Raw genomic sequence first — 23,681 nt, forward strand, 5'->3', positions numbered from 1 at the left:
ATAATAGGCATTACATAATAATTACATCTGGGGAGGTAGTAATATTCATGACCTTTAAACAATTTTCTATATGTCTATTGATGAATTTATCATTTCCAGTAACACCCGATCCCCTGTGCTACAGACAAGAAAGTATTTGTTATACTGAGTCTTCCTGAGCATAACATGATGTTTTTCATTTGTACTGCTCCACCACAGAGCTGTGTCTCCGCAGCACCTCGCCTGGTTTGTGGTCCTGTTTTGGTGTCACCACCCTGGGTGTTCCAGGGGCATACACGAAGTCCATCCTTGGCTCTTCCTCTGTGAAGCCCTGCAGCTAAGCAGCACTCACAGTGGCTGTTTTAATCATTATATACCAGCCCTGTGGTCTTTGTTACTTTTTTTTTTTTTTGCTGGCCGTTGAACTCAGAACATGTAAACTGTACTACCTTCCTATGTATTGCTTGCTCTTGCTCTGAAAGCTATGATGCTGAGCGCATGATATGTGTGACATGACTGGTTGCTGCGGCAACAGGCAGTGATATCATAGATGCCAGATGATTAATTCATGTCAGGGATACACCAGGAAGAACAGCTGTGTTGTGCTACAGAAAGGCCTTCCTCCCAAATTACTCTCCTCTACCAGCAAAGAAAATTGAGGGAACGACTGGCAAAATAAGTGCCCAGTGCTCCCTCCTCTGCTTGTTCTGTTGAGCAGATCCCTCTTCAGGTCATCTACAGCTCCAGTGTGAGAGCATAAACATATATTTCTGGAGCGCAAAAGTGCTTCCCTAGAGAAGTTTTAAATTATTTGCCCTTCACAAGTGTGTTTTACTATGCAGACCTGCTCTAGAAAGATGTCCTATACTTTCCCTGTCAACAGCAGTTAAATCTTGTTTGGAAGGAGAAAAGGAGCTGCCTTACTGTAGTCTCTTCCCTTCAATAGCTCTTTCAGTCTAGCAGTGTTACTTGCATTATTTAAGTCTAGCAAAATAAACACTATTTCTACGGCGTGGCTATGGCTAAAGGTTTTTTGTGGTAAATACATTGATAATAATAAACTGCACTAGTGGCTTGTGTTGTGGAAACTCCCATTCCAGGCATAGCCTGCAGTGTAATAGTCCCCGTCAGCATGACAGAATTGTTTACTTCAGTCCAAGAAGATGCCACATCCTACTGGAATAAAACATACCAACAGTTTATATTGTTCAAACTTCAAAATACCATATTAAAAAACAGTAACTGAACAATTTTGTTCTGCTAGTTTAACTTCCTTCAGGCCAGGCTTTTGAAGCATGAAGTGATATAAAACCACTGTAATGCTAGAAAACATACAGCAGAGTCTCGAGTACAGTGCAGATTTTGTTTCCTAGCAGGGTGGCCAAAATTATAATAATTGTGAAGAAAAAGTGTCCAAACAAATTGTCTTAAGTGTGTAGATTTTCCAATATTATTTTAATTTCCTGGTTTGCAGAAATAAAATTCGAGGGAGTTTTTTATACTTCTTAGCCGAGCAACCTTTAAAATGTGGAATGGCTTAGCAGCCTCACTTTGCAGGGCTTGAAATAACATCTGAATGCATACTGAATGTCAAAAAAACACCTACACTGCCTCTCCCACTGCTGCCATCCCCACAGAACTACCTGGAATTAAATGGGTATGCTCTGTGATGCATTTTTTTGGCAATCTCCGTCATACTTCAGATCTCAGCTGAGCAGTTTCCAGGGTTTCTCTTAACTCGGTTCTTTTCAGTCCACCTATGCTCTCTTCTTGCTCCCTCATCTTTTTAACAAAGGCTTCTACCTAGCTTGTATCCCTCCACCCCAACACGTGCTCTTCTGGAGCCTGATTCTGCTTTCACAGCTCCCATATTCCTGTCTGCCTCCCACAAGCAAGGCACGAAATGTTGCCTGGACGCTTGAGCAGCCAGCAGAGCAACTGAGAAGGACTAATCTAGATGACCAGAAAAAGGTCGATGCCTCCAGCACCATAAACACTGAAAGCAGAAGGTGCTGAGACCCTTCCCACAGTGTTTTCCCCAACCTGTTGGTGGCTGAGGGAAGATCACTCTCTGCTCTTTTACTAATTAAACCACAAAACTTCCTCACTGCTGTGCAAGTGGTGGGAATGGTGTCACTGCTAGTTCATCTCTCCCCATTCTGGCTAGACTCCAGTCAATCACCCAGAGTAAATATCCCCACTTCTCTTAACTACTGACCAAAGCCTCTCTACAGTTGCAGTGCAATGAAAACACCATAATCCTGTTGAGCACCAGGGGAAGCTTTTGTGAGACTTTCCCCTAGTGGGAGGAAAAATTACTGGATACAGAGCCTGGACTTCACAATCCATCTGTTTAATTTACTGTGTGTCTCAACAGTACATCTCTGTCAATTCCGTCTCTCCAACAGCAAGGCATAACTGTAATTCAGAAGCTCAGCCATTTGAAAGACCAGCCAGGCAACCATGATCTATTCCCACTCAGCAGATGAGGACGTTGCTAAGGCAGTTTCTCAATTTAAGAGTGATTTTATCTCTTCTTCTCTCCTTTCAGCCCTCTTTGCCAGCTGGCATCCCATTTTCTACTTTTCCAGTGGGCATTGCTTCAGCTCAGCATGATCCTTCAGAGGGGGAGCAGTAGCCTATTTAGGGCTTAAAACACATAGAGATTTACTGGCTGGAACCACGGAGAACAACCAAGCAAGAGGCTGATGAGGGCACTTAGCCAGATCGCCTCCAAAACACTATTGTTAAAAGAACCTGATATGCATGTTAAGTAAACATCAAATATGCAAAACCCAGCATATGTAACTTGCAGATAATAGCATAAGGTAATGGGCCTTATCTCCAAGTAAATAATAGGACTGTCATAACCACAGGCAGTTCCAGTATTTTTGTTCATTTCCAATGTCCTCTGAATGGGTCACATCTATAATATAATAAAATTCCCACAAGCTCCAGCAGAACTAGGATTTAATGTTAAACCCTGGCTAAAGTGAGGGGAAGATATTTCTCTTGCACACAAACAGGGAAAAACTCAAATAAATGTGATCCAGGAAGTGATTATATAAAGGGATTGATAATTTCATTTGCATATAAAATAACAACAACAGGGACGGAAGCTAAATTATCCCATATGTGCAGAAACCCTGGGTGTTCAGCTATTCATTATTCTCTTGTCATACAAAGCAATTCAGTCTGCAGCTGCATTTCTCTCTTACAGATCCAATTCAATCAAGAGAACTGAAACATCATTAGCAAACCCACTGATTTATCCACCGATAAAGTGCTGATACAGGCTTCTGTCCTGCTGCTAATAAATTCTTTACATAGCAGTGTTTGCTCTCTCTAGGGATCTCCCATTATTTTAATGGCTGCAGGTTCCTAACTTTACCGCTAGTATTTTTAAGCCTGACAATCTATAATAGTAGGGTCCAAAACTTGTGGGAGTCATAGGAGAGAAAGGACACAAACCCAGAACAGGTACCCAGTTGCTACAGAGATGTGGCTAGGTGTAAATTGCAGGTGAAGCAGCACCTGATGCCTTAAAATTTGCTATAAGATGACTTCTGTTTCCTTTCTGAAATACAACCATTGTCTCCTGTTTCGCTTATCACTTCCTCTCCCTCTTTTCCCTCTTTCCCTCAGTGGGCTTGCCTTCACAGCCTTGCTTCCCTCTCCGTACCTTTCCCTGGCTCCTGCTCGGTTTGCTGCCTTACTTGCCAGCCTGCCAGGCTCATCTACCTCTGCTACGGCCTCCCTTCTCCAGCAGAAATGCAGCAGCTGTGAAAACTCCTGCTAGGTGTTGTCTCCTGTTCCTCCTGCACATCATCTACCAACCAGGGTTCTGGGCAGTCACCTCGAGCTCATCACAGCATCATCCTGTTGCTGCTTTCATATGCATGAGCCCTTACACACTATTTCAAGGCCTGGGCATGCACTTCTGCATCCTTTTCAAGGTGGGCTCCAAACAGGGAAGACCCAAGGGGTGTTAGAAGTGCCGTTGTCTTCTGGAAATAATTTCCCAAGGTGCAGTTTCTGTAACTTCTTTACCAGTTCTCAGTCATTTTGTCTGCCAGGTTCACATGATGCTTGGTTTGCCTGTCGCTCTTTCATCTTTTAAACGCAAAGAAGTTATTTCCTTGGAATACTGGAGGGGAGAATTAATGTTCCAGGCTATCTGGCAGCTAAGAAGCACTTGAGTTTGGCCTGTATTTTATTTAAAAAAAAAAAAAAAGTAGAAAAAGCAAGAATCCAAATCTACCTATGACAGTAGCCCATGTTTAATATAGCTTTAATAAAAAGTTTTATTACATTCCTCTCTTGGAATGGTATTATTTTTCCACTTGCTGAACATGATTTCCGAGATAACAAGAATCAGATAACAGTCTTAAAAAAAAGAGATCTTTATTTTAAAAATACAGGCTTCCCAATCTCATTTTATGTATGCTATAGATGAAAGATAAAATTATTACTAATGTAAGGTAATTGACATTTTATTTATTTTTAATCTCTCCTAATTGGAGAATGGATATATATGGAACATAAGCTCATGCATTTGCAAAAATTCAGTGTCTGGACTGAAAATAGGAAAATGCTTATGTTTAGAGTACTTGTGTGGATATTTTAAGGAAAAAACACACCATGTTTATTATCTAGGGAACGAGATGTTAAACTAATCTTTCAAAACCAAGACTGAATATCAAACGTCATTGTACTGTTATTTTCCAAGTTCCTCAGTTGCATTCATTCTCATTGGGCTTTCCTGGAGGGCTCTCACTCATCTGACCAGAGTGGCTTGTGCTTTCTTATTCCTGAATGCCACATTTCTGGCAGGTCTAATGCATTTGGCTTTCTGTGAAGGCAGGAGGCAGAGTGTTTCCGTGATGTCAGCAGATCCGAAGCCACAGCTTCCTTCCAAAACCTCACCTCACAGAGCGGATGGAGGACATCATGGCTCAGTCCCATTTCTATTACCTACCAGTAAAGAACATGCAGGGTTGCACCAGCCACTGTAACTCCCACAGCCCAGGACACCCATCCTCTGCAGCCTGTTTGCACTGTTGCACTGTGCTGCTGCACTGTTGGGCACACTGAGTGAGTTACACTACTGCTGAGTTACTGAGTCATTCCCATCTTTTTCCAACAAATTACATTTTTGCCACAAACCACAGCTCTGAGTTTAGCCATTTGCTAGAAGTGGACTGTGCAAACTGTGAAGAGCAGTACAGAAGCAATAAAACACAGTGTGTAGGGGCGGGGGTGGGGGGGACACGACACGACAACAACCCCAACACAAAACCCAAACCACCATTTAGTAATGTATATTAGTAGAAAACATAATCTGGGTAGCCCGTTATGAGAGAATTTGACTCAGCTTTATGATACAGTTTAAGTCTTAGGCACCACTCATGTTTACAGAGCAGAATTAAAACCTCCTGTAGTAAGTTATGAGCTTGCGCCTATTGACAGTAGTGAAAAAATGAGAACTAAAATGAAATCAGCTGGCTGTTACTCTGCTTCCACTGCCCAACTGGATCAGGAAAAGTGTTAAAATGAGTCCTGCAATTTTTCTTCCCAGCTCTTTGAGTTTATTTTCAGTTCGCAAAAAAAGGCACCTGAGAAGGTTCTTAAACGCTTTCTGTGCCTGCCATCAAAGGAGTTTTCTACTTTGGAAAAAGAGAGCGAGCCTTGTCTCAAAATGTACTTTTGCCAGGAATCCTGTCCTGATTAGGCTGCCTTGGAGCACTTTCTTGGGTGGGTGCCATACTAAAGTTATTGAATGGCAGCCATGTGTTCAACATTCTTAAAGTCTATTCCCTTAATTTGCAACTCAACATAAAGCTTAAGTTAAGTCTATTGATACCACTGGAGGGTGGGGCTAACATACATATGTATGCAATTATATCCAGGATATTGCAATGAGTACTTGTACACTCCCACAGAAGTTGCTGTGAAGCTGGATACTAAAGTTCCTTGGGTATGCATTCTGCCTTTGTCTGGTTTCTTCATTCGCAAATTATTCCACATTCAAATCTCCCTAATGAAAATGTTGGATAATCCATACATTTGAGTCAGCTCCTCCCGAAGACACTCGGCTGGCCTCTCTAGCCCATGTAATCCTACCCCACAACAGTAACTTAGCAAAGCACTTCAATAAATGTTTATATTCAAGCCGTCTACACTGAACCCATCATCTCTGACCAAACTCAAGTGCATTTTTGAGCTTAAATGTTTTAGAATGAGGCATGTGGAAGAATGCCTTCACCAGGATCATTTTATCGTGACTCACATAGCAGGAGGTAAGACTCTTCTCCCTCACTTGGAGGAAGGGTTGTCAGCATTTCTCATCCACATTTCACAGTTCCATGGAGGAGGATGAAACGAGGTGGGCTACACATGGAAGGTTGTACCGACTTGTATTTTTTCTGTGTAACAGGCATCTGTTTTCAGAGATGTTAGTTTACTCTTTCACTCACAAGCTTTCTGCTCTGTATAATGCTTTACTGAGGCCATCCATACTCTTTCAGACCTCACACTATCTCCTACCTGGTTCCCTACCAGGTGTGGGTGAGCTATGTGGCATGCAGAGAGAAAAAGGCACAAAAGCAAGTGTGTGTATCCAGAATAAAAATAGCTAATACGGTCTCTTCCCTCTGGTCCAGTCCCCAACCCAGATCTCTCATGAACACTCACAGAATACCCACACACCTAAGTGCAAAATACTGTGCGCTTATGGTAAGGTCCCTCACGCAGAGCTTAGTGAAAGGTGGTTCGCTAGTTGCCAGAAGTCCTAAGCTAAATATTAATCCTTCATCTTCAATGATATCTTCTAATTATTTTTTTGTGTACTTTTAAAATCACAAAGTGACATTGGTTATTCCACAAGTGACTTGAGGTATATGAAACAGAGATGAATCTATCTTTTGACACTAAAGATGTATTTAGTACTCAGTAATTAACACCAAAATGGTAATCACTAATTTTCAGATAAAATTAACTACGGTTCATTGGGAAAAAATATGCATTCTGTTGAATATATAATTGTATCTATTCTAAAGCAATCACTGCTCATATTTACATATTGAGAAATGGTTGCTGGAAATATGACCTACTTGTAATATGAAATAGTTCTGATTTTGAAGAATAGTTTATTCCTTACACTATCATACCTGAATATTAAATTCCGGAGAAGTATCTACATAGTGGCTAAACTAAATTAATGTTTTATCTTTTCCTTTCTCTCTTCCCCCAGACTACACAGTACCAATGATCTGAACAATTTTGTTCAGCATTTTGCTGGATGAACTTTGCAAACAGCTTTCTGTAGAGAGCACTAAGAAGGGATTTTGGTAGCAGCAGTTGGAGTCTAAAGCGGATCAGCTTCACATAAAAGGTACAAACGACATAGGAGAGCATGAGTCATTCCTTAATCTACACTGAGATGCTGAGTTCAAAACACAAAAAGGTCACCTCTTCTTTGCACACAGATGACAGAATAAAGTGATCCAACTGTCGTTTTACTTCTTTTTAACATCCATGGCCTCTGTAACGCCACTTTTAACAGAACATCACATGGGAGAGAAAAACCCCAGCATGCCTCAACTGTACATGGAATCACAGAAGCTCGAAACAGAGGATGGATGAACCCTCTTGACAAAGGCCACAGAGAATGCTCACTACAACTAAAACTAGCTTCTATCACTTCTGATTCCATTAAATCTAAAATACACTCATGTTAACATTCAAAAGGAGGCAGTTTTTCTGAGTCCCTGATTTTATAAGGCTTTGGAGATTTGCAGGACTTTTGCAAAATCAAGCATAGGAGTGGCACCCTATATACTCTAATCCTCTGGGAAGTGGCAATGACTGCTACCCACTGACACTGCCTGTGTAGTAGTCAGAAGAAGTAATATTTACAATTAACCATTCACTTCACTATTTGCCAGAGGGAGCCACGGGAGGGGGGCTCACATGCAGCCAGTGGTAAGACACTGTGTGAGCTGCGGACCCAGCAAAGCAGGCGTCCCACTAGAACATCTTTTTATTCAACCACTGTCTTTAATGCAATGTTTAGACATAGATACAACATTAAGTGGAAACACTGCCTTCGATTCTGTTGTTCATTGGGAAGGTTTCCATATCCAGGGCAATCTGCCTAGTTAGAGAGCCTGAGGAAAGACAATAAGAGTGAAAACAGAGACAAGCAAACAGGTAGTGGCAGTTACCACACCATTCTGTCCACAAAGAAAACAGGGATTCATCTTAGAGCTGGGATGATCTCCACTGAAGAAGTGGGGAAACAGATGGAATCTGGTAAATAAAAACAAAAATAAAAGAAGAATTATATGCAACCAGTCTTCACTTGCTTTTGCAACGTTTCACCACTGATTGCTGGAAATGGTGAAATATGCTAAAATACAGCATTTCAGACTGATATATACCATTACCCTCAGTTACACCTGATGAGACCATCCCTTTCCATCTCACCTCTCCTTGACTGATCTTGAGATGGAAGTTAAATTTTCTTCTGCAAATCAGATAGCCTCTTTAAAACATCTCCAGAGAAGAACACACTGCTCCAGGCTAGGTTAGGAGATATACCAAGCATATCGCTACAGGGAGTGAAGGTGTTTCTTGAAATTCCTGGTAACACTACAAATAGAGGAATGTTTGCACGTTGTTACCCAAGCTATGGAAAAGGCTTTGAGTGTAGACAATGAATGACATTAATCAACGCAAAATTCTAACCTTCACCTTCTCTTTTATAGATCAAATCTGCAATGGCACCAGGTCATTTTATAATCCCTTGATGCCAAGATTGTCCAGATCAATCTGGTTTCCAGCATAATCTACAGAAGGTCTTTAGCCCTTCCTCATGAGCACCCAAGGAGCCATTCAGCTACAGGGACTCACTGAAATGCTGCATACTCCATCCTTTCCCCTTTCTATTACATACTAGATACTATTACATACTAGATAGTAAGCCTCTCCCTACTGGGAAGTACCTGTTTCTACAGATGTCTTAGTTCTGAAATGAAATCCGTCAGTTTCTATTCCTAATAGACATTCCAGCTAAGTGTTCCTGTCTTCTCAGCCTCATTTGAGTATTATAATGTAATTTTGCTTAAGGAACCAAACCTTCTGACGTCAGCCCTGTCAACTTCTCTTTTCACTTGTTGAGACTCGGTATCTCTGTGAGTGGAAATCCCCACTGACTGCTGAACTACAACCCATATTTGGACAGCTGTTCTTCGCTTTACTCTTTGGAGAGAAAAATGACCAACATTTCTGAGGATGATAGAAAGTGAGTCACTCCTCTCACTGCATATGTGTTAATACGGACAACTCCTTCCGCACTACCACAGGAATATCTACCCCGTACTTTGGTGCAAGTATGTAAACCCAATCCGGACAGCACTGACCGTGTTGACAAACTTCCCTTGAGCAACTAGTCCCACGGATTTCAGTGATGCAAAGTTACCCGTAAGTGCAAGTACAATCAGAATCAGGGACATATTTTTTCAGCTGATCCTAATATTAATCAGGCAGTATGCAGCAAGAGCTTCACAGAATAGAAATTTAACTAAAGACTTTATTTTAAAAAATAAAATGAGTTTACACCCTCACCCACACATAGTGCTGTACACAGTGGATGCTCTTACCATTTACCTTCAGTTTCCTCCATATTTAAGGGCTATTTAGTGCCACTGTAGTTAAGAGTCATGTGCTATTTCCATAATTAATATCATTTTTCTAAGGTACATAGTTCATCTACTTTAATTCCCAGTGGGAGCTGGAAGCAGCTTGCTAGTTATCAGCTCTGGTATGATTTTTTTCCCCTATCTTTACAAAATGACTTAATGAATCAATCTACTTACTACCTCTTGGAGAAGAGGCATTTACTCCCTGACCCTGTAGTGCTGGTGTTTGGGCCTGTAGTCTGTACTGAAAAAATGTGTATGTTCCTTAATCAACGTGAAAGCTTCAGATGATTTTGCCCTGAGAGACTGGCCTTTTTCTGTTAATGGAAAACAAACTACAGCTTTAACTTGGCAACTTTTAATGTGAGTGCAGACACACACTACTTGGGGAGCAAGGGCCTGAAATTGCAAAGTACGAACTAATTTCCCTGCAAATTAGCGTTCACATTTTTGTCACTCCTTTGCCTTTGTGTTTTATTAATATGTTCTTAAGCAATCTATCTCATTTGGAGGAGAATTATATGGTTACATAATTTAATAGATCAATTAGTTAATAATCATGGAAGATTAAACAGATCCTTACACTTTGTGTAAATAACAGAAAATGAAGATACTATTATTGTGACAAAGACAAAGGAAATGCATGCCCAGTACCCAATTAACGTAAATCAGCACAATCTGATTGATATTAGTCACTGTAGATGCATTTATTCTGACTAAAGAGCTGGCCTTTGCATCTGAAGCAATCAAATCGCTCTGATGGTAAAAGCCCAACTTAGAAAAGCAACTAAACTGAAAAAGCTGACTTTGCCGCTCTGTTCCATACCCACCATCTGCGACTGCGAAGGCTTGCTGCTGCGCAACACAATTATTTTTGCTTCCAACATGTGTAGGTATGGAGGGGTTTTACGGGTAAGCTTCTAGCCGGGAAGCCACCCATACATCCCCAGCCTACCCAGTCTGTTACTTAGGGTCCCCTTCACTGCTTTTCCCGAAAGGCAAGATGTACTTTTTACTGTGTTTAGAGAAGTGAAAAAGTCACTGCAAGCAGAGTCATGCAAGGTTGTGTGGCTGGAACATCGTCCAGGTGGCAGCTACCGCAGTGCTATACAATGCTGTAAAGTAGCATTCGTGGTTCAGAGGAGGCTGTGAGGAGAACCACACCGCAGAGCAGCAATGTAGATACTACTGAAACGACGTTGTGTTTGGGCGCACAGCGCCCTTGCCACTGCCACAGAGAAACGTTACAAAGCAGGCGCCTCTGAAGGGCGAGGGTGCCCTTGGCCGCGTTTCCCCGGGAGCACCTGAGGCGGAGAGGGGCAGGGGGCCTGCCCGGCCGGGCGCTTCCTCACGGAAGCCCGCTGAGGGCGAACGACAGGACACTGGGGGAGAACGGGCGCCCACGTGAAAAACCAAGCGCGGCTCTCAGGGACGCCGCGGCCCCGGGGCCCGGCCGGAGGCGGCAACCCCAGCCCCGCGGCGGGGTGGAGGCGGGCGAGGGCGGGGCGGGGCGGCTGCCCGCCGCCGGGGGTGTCCCCGCCAGGCCGCGGGGCGGCGCTCCGGCACCCCTGCCCCGCGGCGGGCCGGGCCGGGCCGGGCAGGGCGGGCCGAGCCGGGCCGGGCGCCCCTCGGGCGGTGCAGGCAGGCGGGGCCGTCCCCGCCCCTCTCGTCGCGCCGCAGCCGCCGGAGGCGAGCGGAGCCCGCCAGTGCGCGAGCCGCCGCCGCCGCGCCTCCCACCCAGCCCAGCCCGGCCCGGCCCGGCCCGGCGAGGCACGGCAGAGCCAGACCCTGCCCCGCGCCGCCCGGGCGACGAGAGCCAGCCATGGGTAAGCCATCCGGGCTGCGGGGGAAGCCCCCGCTCCGGGGCGGAGAGGCAGCCGCGGCTGCTGGGAGGGTGGGAGCGGGGGCAGGTGCGGGGCAGCTCCGGGGGTCGCGGCGGCTCCGGCCCGGCCTGTTCCCGCGCGGCGGGGCGGGGGGCAGCAGCCTGTTGAGCCGCGGCCGCCCCTCCGCGCCCCTCGCCCCGCTCGGGCCGGGCCGCCGCCACAGAAAGTCGGCGGGGGCGGGCGCGGGGGCTCCCGGCCGGCGGGGAGAGCGGCCCGGGCGACGGGACTCCGCTAGTTGCAGAGCGCTCCCTTTCTTTAAAAGTAATTTATTATTGATAATAGTGCTGCAGAGTCGCGGAGCTGGAGCTATAGTTTGTTGCATGCGGTTGTTCGCAGCCGGCCCGCAGCGTGTGTTCTGCCCGGGTCCCGCCGGAGCTGGGGAAGCGGTGCGGCCGGGGGGCTGTGCCGCACGCCGCGGGCAGGGGCGGCCCCTGGGGCCGGGCCGAAGCGCCGCGGGGAGCGCGGCCGGCCCCGGGTCTCCCCCCGGGGCTTGGAGCCGCCGCCCGGCGCTGGGGGGTGACGGGCTTTCGCCCCGGCTTCCCCTCGGGGTAAGGCGGGGCGGAGGGTCCCGCTCGGCCCCTCGGCGCCGAACCCGCGTCCCCTGGGCTGTGGGGCCGTTTTGCCAGGGAGTGAAGTGTGGCTCGGGAGAGGAGGAGCAGCCCGCGGCGGGGGGAGAGGGGACGGCGTGCCTTTCCAAGCTGGGAAGTGTCGAGTGTGTCTGTGTGACGGGCACGATGCCTTTGGGTGCGAGCGCTGGGGAGTCCCGTGGGCTGCTGGGGGGACGTGGTGCCCTTCACTCTCTTGTAGCTTGGGGTCCGTGCGGTGGAGGGAATTGGGCGTCGATGGAACGTGGTGCCATCTGTCCCCAGGCTTACCGGGAGGGTGGCGGGTGGCGCTGGCGTGAGCGCGGGAGCGGGGCCTGGCTCGGGGAGGGTTGGCCGCGCACATGGGTCACTCCGTACCCGACGTGCGCGGTCGGCATTCGCATCCTTTTGGCGTGGGCCTTCAGCATGGGCTGCTTCCTGCGAGCTTTCCTTTCAGCCAGCATTAGATCCGAATTAATTAAGCAGTAATGAAAGTTGGGAGGCTTGGAAAAAAAAAAAAATTAAAAGAAAAATACAGCTGTATCTTTGGTCCAGTTTGCCAGTGGTGTATTATTGCTTAGAGGTTGCAGCTGCTAGAGCAGAGCTATCAGTGTGTGTCTGTTAATATGCACATGCTGATGCTGGCACTGTCTCTGGTTTTAATTAAGAAGAAAAAAAAATTAATTGCTCAGCCAAAGCTAAAGGAAGCTGACAGAATTCCCATGGTTGCTACTTTGTTAAATTAATTCGCATCACCTAATTCTGTAATTTCTAAATGCTTATTAACTGATTTGTTCCCTAGCTTAGTGAAGATCAGACTCCTGTAGTATTACAGTCTTTTTGCTAAGTTTTTGTTTCCAGCACCCCTCTCAATGCATGTTAAGGTACTGATTCATGCTGTCGCTGCAGCTCTGAAGGCCGAAACAAATCAGCTGTATTATCAGCACCAAAAAGCTTATTTTTTTGCATGCATGTTCTGATAACTCACTTCTTAGACCATGCTTTCCCTACATGAACTTTTGATATTAAATAAAACTGTGGAGTTGACAGCCTCTCCTGTGTCTATGTCTTAGTATCCTTCTCTTAACATACACTTTTCTGCCATGGTTTGATGTCAAATAAATGTTGGAATCACAATGGAAGAGGGAAAGAGAGAAAGGAATGTTTCCAAGTGCCTTATTAAGAGAAGTGTATTCATTGGATTACAGCATCTTGTTTGAGGGGGAAATAAAATTTGTTCAATAATGCATTTGAAATTGTTCTTCTTTGCTGCTAAGTCTGTGAAATTGATTTTTCTTCAGTAAATTAAACTGCTAGAGATTTGAAATCAGAAAGTTGTTTTAAATCTTTATGAATGATACATCTTGAAGAGAAGCAAATCTTTATTATAGTCTTGGAGGTTGTAGATCGGCAACTTGTGTGAAATGTGTGTTTTATGTCCGTATGGAATGTCTTGTCCTGAATGTAACAGTTGGCAAAAGTGCTGTGGAGAGAAGCACACATTTCTTGAACATTTTGCTCGTAGTGATGATAACAACGCAGAACTCCAAGGTCTGTCAACTTATTTGCTGAGAAATGTTACTGGATCAAGCTGTGCCTGACTGGGTAACGTCAGTGTGGTCAGCCAGGAGAGGGGACTTCTAGCACAAATTTCAGATGAAATACTTCAAAAATACTTCAGAAAGAAGCCACAAAAAAAGGCTTTGTCAGCTGGGGATCCAGTCCATCATGAATACAATGTTCTGTTTATACCATTCTATAACTGCTGCCTTGCTGTTACGTAGGCTGAGGCTGATGAGACCATCTAACCAGGACTTGTTTGCAGCCCCAGTGCTCTGTCGAGCTTCCTGATCCAATGGCAAGGGTGTATCTGACTGGTTCTCATTAGGACCATTTGAGATGTCCTTGCTCGCAGAAAAAACTTTTGTGTAGGATTGACTTGCTGAGGCTGATAATAACAATAATAATTATTATTTTATTTTCAAAGGTGCTGAGAGTTCGCCACAGCCATTGATGTTCATTGGGCTTTTGGCTCCCTCAGACCTTCTGAAAGTCGGGCGCATTGTGTTCAATGCCAGTTAGAGTTTGCATCAGCTGAAGGGTCATCAGTAAAAATCAGTGCAGTGCTTTGTGCATCTTGTGTGAGAAGACCCATGCGTTGGTGTCTCACATCGTGGCACACACTCTCCCAATTGTAATGTCTCGTCTAGGAGGTAGGGAGGGGGCTGTAATTTTACAAAATAAACAAAACATACAAAAGGTTTTTGTTCCTAGAAGTTTTAAAGTATGATACAGTGTCATTTCTTAGTAACTGTGTGTTTTCATAATTCCACACCTTTGCTTCTTTGTACTCCCCAAACTGTTGCTTTCAAATAAGAAAAGTGGTTGGAGCAGAGTGAGTGTATTACAGTTTGGTTGGTTGTTTTTTTTAAAAAAAGAGATACTGAGGAGAACACACTGTGCAAACAAGAGGCAAAATGATGTCTGTCTTCATATGGGTTTGCGTCCCATCTCTCTGCAGTCGCTGTGCAGGAACTGCTGCCTTGCAGAGCCTGCAAACCCAGGAGTTCCCAGGGGCGTCATGCTGTGCTACACCGGGGCCATCCCCTGTCCTTCGTGCCTTCTGCAGTATATACAGCTCCCCCAGCAGTACTTGCTTCTGCATCCCAGAACGAACCATCCCTTCCTTGTAGGTAGTAACCTCAGGAGTCTCACCTTATAGGCTTCTACCACCCATAGAAAAAGTCCTTGCTTTTATGTGAAACGTGTCCAAAGTAGGTTCAAATATCCCCTAAATCAGGCTTTCTTCTTATAAACAGCTGGGGGCAAATCTTGAAAGAGAATCAGTCCTTTTTCTTTGTGTTCAGCTGTACACTTTGTTCAGGCGGGAGGTGAAATCTTTTTTGTGCCACAGTAATAGTAAAATCTGATTAGTATTGGTCATTAAGGGTGGCTGGTTTTCAGTAGCCAAGTGGTGTATTCCATATTCTGTCAAATCTTGCACCTCTTAAACATATTTAACCTCATTCCTATAAAAAAAGAAACTAATATTAAGTTTACCTTTCTTAAAACCTGTGAAATACAATGTTTTATACTGCTGCCCTTCCCCTATCTCCACAACACCTGCTTAGGCTATTAAAAAGTATTTAATCTTGTCTTTTCACTGTAATCCTTCTTGTCCAAGAAGGAGGCGGAGGAGAAAATGTCATGCATTTCAGATATTTCCCAGTATCCTAAACGATTTGTGTTTTCACCATATTTACAGATTATCCCTCTTGCTCTATTTCAAAACATGTGGTTCAGTAATATAGGAAATCTGCTGTCCCATGTGTGAATTATGATATGTCTGATAGATCTTGAAATGTTACATTTCAGAAGAACATACTGGATTACAGATTACATCCCTGGGAGGGCTGAACTGTGGCAGTGCTTGATTATCTGTCTTTTCAGAGTGTTTCTAGAATTTCTTGACCCGCAGATTTAAATTGGTTTACTTTCAGTGTTTAAAGGACATCAATTATTTTTCTCAAGTCAGGTGTTGGTTTTTTCAAGTCTGCTTCCATGTCGTGGTGTTCCAGCAGTCATCATGTTGCAAGCGTCATTTTTGTATACAGTATTTTTTCTTTAGCCTTTGTTTTTCAAGATTAATGGTATCTAGTCATAGAATGGTTTTGGTTGGAAGGGACCTCTAAAGATCATCTCGTCCAGCCCCCCTGCCATGGGCATTTTTTCACTTGCAGAAAGCCCCATCCAGCCTGACCTTGAACACTTCCAAGGACGGGGCATCTGCAACTTCTCTGAGCAATATTTACTAATATCTAATGTCATTACTCTAAAAAATAAGTCCAAAGTCCATTTCAGGATAAGGTTAAAAGAAATTGAAAATAAACCTAGTGAAGCCCACTTCTTAGTATCTTTTTTTTATTCCTTGTGCAGCAGCATCGTGTCATCCCTGAGTGGGTGCGCATCCGTGTAAGTGAGGATTTTGTTTTCCCCGAGATACACAGCTGGTACAGCCTGATGCAGAATCACTGCGTGTATTGTACTTCCACTGATGGTATTTGGATGTAAATGGTTTGCTATCTTTCTGGAAGTGCGAGAGCATTGTATTCAGTGAAATTTCACCGGGATAAAGCATTTGCTGAGGGAGGTGCTGTGGGTTGTTACATTGCCACACTCCATATGATGGGTGTTCTTCCCACCAAAACTCCTGGATTTTTCTTCTTATTGACAGTAGCCTGGCAGTGTGTGCCCTTCACCCCTCCTCAGACACACATGCACCTGGTTCCCTTAAATGTGTCCCCCACACCTGCCTGAGCAGCGCATCACCTTGCTTCTCTGTGCAGCTCCTCAGGCTGTCCCCGCTGGGGGGCTGACAGCTTGCGCTGAGCTGTGGGAGCAGCTTTCCCACAGGTCCACCTGCAAAAAATTTCAATCCTTTGTGGCACCACAGTGTTAACACTGCAGAGGATGTATGCATTTGCTTACAATGTTCTTTTAGCATAGGTGCTTTTTACCTTGGGGTGTGGAGGTCAAGGCTTGCTCCCAGTGGAGGTCATGGTATCTTGCCGTGGTGCTGGTCTAGTGGGGTGTGTGGTGGCATGTTTATGGGGGTCATTCTCCAGGGTTTGTTTCAGTGTGCTTGCGGCTGGATTGGTTTGAGCCGTCCAGGGAAATCAAAATCCCTTCTGTGCTTCTGGCTGGTTCCTTAAAATCCATTTGGATATGGGTGCCTCTGGGTTTGAATTGTGGTGAGCAAAGTAAGGAAAGACAGTTTAGTCTCCATGTGGGACATCAAAGATGATTGTATTTTAATACTTTAGTAATGGGTCTCAGCTGAGCCTGTGAGGCTCTGTACAGATGCAGAAACTTGCTAGGAGGCTTAGCGGGTCAGTACCCACAGTGGGCAAAGGGTGAAACAGAGCCATGGTGACTCTTGTCCATCTTGTAAGGTGGCTTCTTCCAGGGCATATGCAATGTCACCTGTGGCCCGAAGGACACAAACTCAGCATGACAGTACCAGAGGAGCAATCCGTGTCTCCTGACCCTATCTCAACTTTTCTTCTGCAGGCAGGTGTGAACTGCTGATGGCTCAGGTGCTGTGCCTGTCCAAATTCCCCGTGACCCCTCCGCTGTAAACACAGTGAACAGTGGAGGAGATTTCACCATTCGGTGCAAAAAATAGATAGCATTGTATGTACCACTTAGTCCTCAGCTGTTTGTTACTTTCTGTTGCTGCTCTGTCTTGCTGCTTTGGCAGTCTCTCTCTCCATAATTATTTGTCTCTTGGGTTTTAGACTCAAAAAGTTTGCATGTGGTGTTGTGGCTTGGAAAACATTTACAAGCAACACAAAGAACTATGAGTATTCAACATCTTTTGTTCTCCCTGGTTTTGGAGCTGTTCAGCTAGCAGCAATTTCAAAATGTGAATGGAGCTTATGTTTCATTAATAGAAAGATGAACCTGACAACAGAGCTATTGAGTGGTACAAACCTCAGTGTGTTGCTGTACATCAGTTTTGTGTGTGTTTGTTTTAGGCTTTCAGAGTTAAGTGCATGTGGCATTTGGAAATTTTAGGTTAAAGTTATATGTACCAAAAATGACTTTCAGGAATGAGTTTGTACTTAGTGTATGGTGGTGGGATTTTTTGGTTGGCTTTTTTTCTTTTTTTTCTTTGCCCTGGAGGGAAGAATATTGAAAAGGACTGTGGTTCAAAGACAGCTGGGACCTGGGTCATGAAGATGACTGGACTTCTTGAAGTTACGAACTGACTGGGAGTATCCAACATAAGATGCAGCCTCCATAACTTTGTGGAGTTTTTAAGCATTTTATTAAGAGCACAGAGAAATCATGGCATATTGCAGCCTCAAACTCTGTCTTTGTATACATTCCTTCAATGCCAATGAAAATATAAGAATTGCCCTGGTCTAAATCATACATAAATCAGAGAGCACTCTGAAGGCAAACAGGGCAAAGCTTGCTCTGTTAGTGGCTCTGGAGTAAGGAAGCAGCTGGCTTGCCTTCCAGGTGTGGTTTGTGGACTGGCAGGCAGAAAGGACACTGTGTTAACAATGCAGCAGGTTGGGAGATTCAAAAACCAGAGTAAATGATGGGAGTCCAGCCAGAGTAGGATTACATTTTGAGTAGTGCACTGATTTTCTTAATATTGGAAACACGCATTTGGACTTGTTGGTGGTTTTGGCGAGCTGGAGCCTTGGAGCCTGCTGCTGCTGGCTAACTGAGGAGGAATCTGACTCCCTTGTGCTGCCAGCAAGGCACAGCTAACTGGGACTTTGATGTCTGATTTTTGCTTTACCATTTAGTCTTATGATTTTGTCAGCTTGCATGCTAGCGGATTCATTGAGGCTTTTCAGTGCACATCAGTGAAGCTGCTGGGTGAAGATGAGCATTGGTTGCCTGCAGTTTCCTGCTTGCACCATTTGTGACCCCGCTCAGGAAAGCAACTGCTGTTTTGTATTAATATCTCTTCAAGAGAGATTTCCCACTGATTATTATTTTTTTTATTTATTTAAAACTTTTGGGGTTTATATGTGTTTTGCTTTCTGACAGCACTCAAGTGTTTCATGACATAAGAGAGTACTTTCATAAACTTAAAACATCTTTTTAAAGCTTCTTAAGTTCTAGGTTATGGGAACCTCTGTTAGGATTAGCTGGAATGAAGTCCTGGGCACACACCATGCTGACAAACACCCTGCAAGTCTGAATTAGCGCAGAGCTCTGGCTGGATCTTCGGTACATCTTCCTAACTTGTCTACTAAAGTAGTTTTCATTTTCTTCCTGGTTGTGTTTATATCTTGTTTGTGGGGATCTTTTTGAAGGAATAACTTTTGGAAGGTTTTGAATGATTGCTGTTTGTGTGTAAACTTAGGCTTTTGTTTCCAGAACTGTGTTGAGATAAATGTTATGCACTTCCCCAAACAAAAGTTTAAAATGAGTTGTTGTATTTGTTAGGCACACAGCTGAAAGCAAGTTTGCCACATGCAACTTCCCTGGTGGGAAATTAAATGCTTTTCTTGAGCTGCTTAGGCATGTATTACAAAAAAAAAAAAAAAAAAAAAATCAAGAGGAAAGAGAAATGACTAGTGGGAGTATTTGCAGCTGAGAACTTTCAGCACAAGCACAGGGATGTGCTCCAGCACATCTGTCAAGAGCCCATGACTTGCAACGTCTAACAAACAGTAACACTTCATGCAACATCTCCTTAGGTTCTGTGATGGGTGCTGGTACAGAAGCATTGAAATCTCTGAGATACATGTCATACCATGTCAGGGGAATTAACAGGATCTAGTGCGTCACCTATTACTGCCTGCTTCTCAGCCATTGAAGTTATTGGGTACGAAAGCTGATAGCTGTTTCATCGGGCCGGAGTTTTATGTAAGCAAATACAAGAAGTGCAATGCAGAGGGGGCTTTGCTATTGCTATGTGGGACTGATTTAGCCTGTTAGTAATTATTTTCTTCCTGCAGTGTATATGTTCACTTCATAGGTGTTTCTCCCATTCTGTACTGAAATTAAAGGGCCAATTTTTCATGCTTGTTAATTGTCTGATGAAAATCCCCCATTTCATATGATGTCTGGAACCTTAAAGAAATAATTACAGGGACTGAAAAGTAGCTAGTTAAGTAATTTTGGTTTTTATAGCCTGTAATTTTTAGTCCTTTCCTTTAAATTATTTTTAAACAGTTTGAAAATAACTATTTTTCTCCACAAACTTGAGCTATGAGAAGCATATAATAGATGTTTAATCATTAACCTACATCTGAAATTCTTTGGGGGTTTTCATCTTATCTGCCACTAATATGCTTACAATGCTGTGTTTGAGAAATTGTTGCAAACTACCACATATTAAATTCCTCTTATTCCTCAGTGGAAACCTCAGGGAGGCAGAAAAGAACCAGGAAGGAGTAAAAAACATTCCTGAAAATGCTCATTTAAAGTAGCTGTGGCATACTGAAGGTAAGTATTTGGCGAGTGGGTGGAACTGAAACAAAACACAAATGAGGTAGCAGTGTGAGTCAAGACTCAAATGATTTTAGCCTTACAAAGTCTGCAAATTTCATTAAAATGATTTTATTTTCCTGTAAAACTTTATTTCTGGATTTTCTTAGGTTTCCCATGGCTGTCGTCATAAAAACTGCTGAATGTTTTCCCCATTACAGTCAGCTCCCCATTGTGCCCCAGCATGGTATAGGCACTTTCCATCATCCTTGTGGAGAAGAAGTGCTGGACTCCATGATCGACCCTCATCCTTCCCTCCCTCTAGGCTGTTTTATACCAGGGTTTGTGGGCAGCGTGTGTATGTGGGGGTAGGTAGTTTCCTGTCCACCTTGTTCCTGTTGTCATTTGATCCTCCACTGAAGGCTTTCTCCCTCAAATGATGGTCAAGAGCAAGTGCCAGTTTTGCATATGCATGGTAGAGGAACACGGCTGTGACACCATCCAGTGGTGCGCTGGGCATGTGCCGGTGTGTTTGCCATAGATGATGTCTGTCTGTGATAGCTACTAACTTTTATCTGTTTCAGAGTACGTGATGTGCCCCTCCTAGAGATAGAAAACGGTGAGGACATTGGAAGGAACAGCTTTAAAATAAACAGAAAGACAGGAGGCACTCTCTTAAAGCAAAATTAAGTGCTTTACTGGAGGGAAGTTGGAGGCTTGGCTGTTTCCACAATAACAGAAGGGCACAGCACATGTGGAATATTAAATGTTGTTGTGGAGGCTAATGGGAAGGTCCCAGCTGCTGTTAAAACCTGATGTATAACTGTTAATTACTGCACACTGCATCTTTCTTCTCTTCTTGTAAGAACATGCAAAGAAAAAATCCAGGAAAACACCAGCATAGGTGCAGTCAGCACTAGCTACTTCTTCCCCTTGTTTAGTTGATGAAATTATTCTGTTTCATGCTTGATCAGTTGATATTAGATGGCATTGCTATTTTTTGCATGTAGAGGCGCTTGCCAAATTGGTTAGTATGCTGGCTGTAGGATGGAAGTCTTACTTTCTGAAGCTTACGTACTGTCTTAGAATGAATTCTGTTCAGATGGGTTAGAGAAGCAAGAATATTTCTTGTTTGCAATGTGTTTGTTAGAATTTAACTGAGGGATAAGAATGGAAACAATACCGGAGTTTTTGTTAAAAACCAAAACCAAAAAAAACCCACACAAAAGAAACTCTATCAGCTGCTGGGTCAGGTGGTGTCTCTGTTCATTAGTTATTCCTCTGGCATGCTAAATTGGTCTCTGCAGGACTCCTGAGGAGAGTCTTACATGGACTTCATAAGAAGATGCAGAAGGGGAGAAGCAGCTACGTAGCCAAAACAGGAGTTCCCAAAGCATTTCTTCCTCTTTCTCATAGTATAAGGTAGGTTTATAGATTCAAAAAATGCCATGCTTTCTTAGGTTCCCTGTACAGTTCTCTACTGTAATTCTTCTTAAAATACTTCATCCTTTACCCTCTGGTTTTTAGGGAAGAGCATGGTAAGATTAGTAGGAGGGAAGCATGCCTTTTTCCTTCCATACGTAATTGCGAGCGTGACTGCTGTGCCCACTTCCCACATGGTCACTAGTCTGTCTTCTTTCGCATGTGTGAAACGTTCCTTATGTTAGCTCCTGTACCTTGTAAATAAAGTGTTTTCTATTGCCTTACTCAGAAAATATGTCAAGCTTTTCACTGCATATGTTTCATTGCTCCAACACTTGTGCTTTGCATTTGCATCTGGTTATTAGGTATCTAGAGAGAGGTATTTTGTCTCCTTTCTTCTCCTCTCACAGAAGATAAATCATAGAATCATAAAATGGTTTGGGTTGATGGGACCTTAAAGATCATCTAGTTACAACTCCCCTGCCATGGGACACCTTCTGCTAGACCAGGTTGCTCAAAACCTCATCCAGCCTGGCCTAGAACACTTCCAGTGAGGGAGCATCTGTGACTTCTCTGGGCAACCTGTTCCAGTGTCTTGCCACATTCACAGTAACGGATTTCCTCCTAATACCTAATCTAAATCTAACATCTTTCAGTTTAAAACAATTTTTAAAAAAATGAATTACCCCTTGTCCTATTGCTACGCTCCCTGATAAGAAGTCCCTCCCCATCTCTTCTGCGAGCCTCTTCTTCCTGACTGGAAGGCTGCTAGAAGGTCTTCCCAAGAGTCTTCTCTTCTCCAGGCTGAACAAGCCCAGCTTTCTCAGTCTGTCTTCGTAGGAGAGGTGTTCCAGCCCCCTGATACTCTTTGTTACTGTCCTCTGGACCCACTGTAGCAGGTCCATGTCTTGTACTGAGGACTGCAGAGCTGGATGCAGTAGTTTACGTGGGATCTCACCAGAGCGGAATAGATGGGCAGAATAGCCTCCCTCAACCTGCTGGTTATGCTTCTTTTGATGCAGCCCAGAAAGCTAACCATATCCTGGGCTGCAAGCACACGTTGTTGGGTCATACTTGGATTTTCATCCACCAGCACCTCCAAGTCCTTCTCTAGAGGGCTGCTCTAAATTCACTCATTGCTCGCCCTGTATTTGTGCTAATGACTGCCCGATCCAGGTGCAGGGCCTTACACTTGGCCTTGTTGAATTTACTATTAAAATTGCAAGTAAATAATTTTCTTGTGTCAGGCTAAATCACCAACATCACAGCAGTATCCCAAAACTGATGTGATCCTGGGCTGCTATGCGTGGTCCCAGAGGCATTCAGGCTTTTGCTCTTGGGTACTGGGATGACTTCCACAGTCACGAGCAGGACCCTTCACTCTTTGGGGGCAGACATGGCTGGAGCTGTGATGCTCAAGGCTGTCAGGCTTGGCAGCTGCTGCATGCCCCACTTTGACCTGAAGAGGACAGCAGGGAAGAGCACCCTGGTGCCAGCCTGCATCCCAGGCCTCCCGCAGCACTCAGGATGTACTGTACCAGTGCTTCCTGCTAGAAGATACTGGCAGTTAATTTAAAATCCTTCCCCTAGGTCATCATGGCTTTTAAGGAGCTTTTGCACTTATTATCTCAGAAACCGCCTTTCTTCCTTGAGCATGACCTGCCAAGACAGCTGTGTTTCTCTTAAGCACTGAAATTAATGGTACAAAACATGAAACTTGAGTGGCGGAGAGCAGGATTACAGCTGCCCCTAGCTGTGTACCCACTGCCAGTGGCCCTTGTGTGGGAGACCAGCATGATCAGGGGCTTTTGTGGCTGCAGGACGAAGTATAAAGCACAGCTTGGGCAGCTGTGATGCTTTCCGAAAGGGGTTTTGAGGATGGTGCTTGTATGGCCTTGTCGGGCTTGGTGTGAAACAAGGCAAGCTTTCTTTTTTTCCCTAGTGTCTGGTTTTTGTTTGTTTGTTTGTTGTGGAATGCAACGGGAAAGAATTTTTTTCAGATGTAACAGTATCATTGCATAAAAGGCTCTTCCTTATGTTTGTGTATACTGCTGACATACGCTTCATTTATGATAAGCCCTGTGGACTATGTCGCTTTGCATCTGAATGCCCCTGTATGCAGTAGGGCAAAAGTTGCTCAGTGTGAATGTCTG

The 23,681-nt window shown here is 44.3% G+C and overlaps 1 protein-coding gene across 1 annotated transcript in view; it reads left to right on the forward strand.

Moving 5' to 3' along the window:
• Positions 1-11,288: 11,288 nt before the first annotated feature.
• GPM6B (glycoprotein M6B) overlaps positions 11,289-23,681 on the forward strand; it is a 111,851-nt gene continuing 99,458 nt past the window's right edge. The window contains exon 1 of the mRNA XM_037377429.1: positions 11,289-11,506. Within this exon, the coding sequence (XP_037233326.1) occupies positions 11,503-11,506 (4 nt within the window). The 5' untranslated portion in view covers positions 11,289-11,502. The remainder of the gene's footprint in view (positions 11,507-23,681) is intronic.

This window comes from Falco rusticolus, chromosome 2, assembly GCF_015220075.1.
Source record: "Falco rusticolus isolate bFalRus1 chromosome 2, bFalRus1.pri, whole genome shotgun sequence".
NCBI lineage: Eukaryota > Metazoa > Chordata > Aves > Falconiformes > Falconidae > Falco > Falco rusticolus.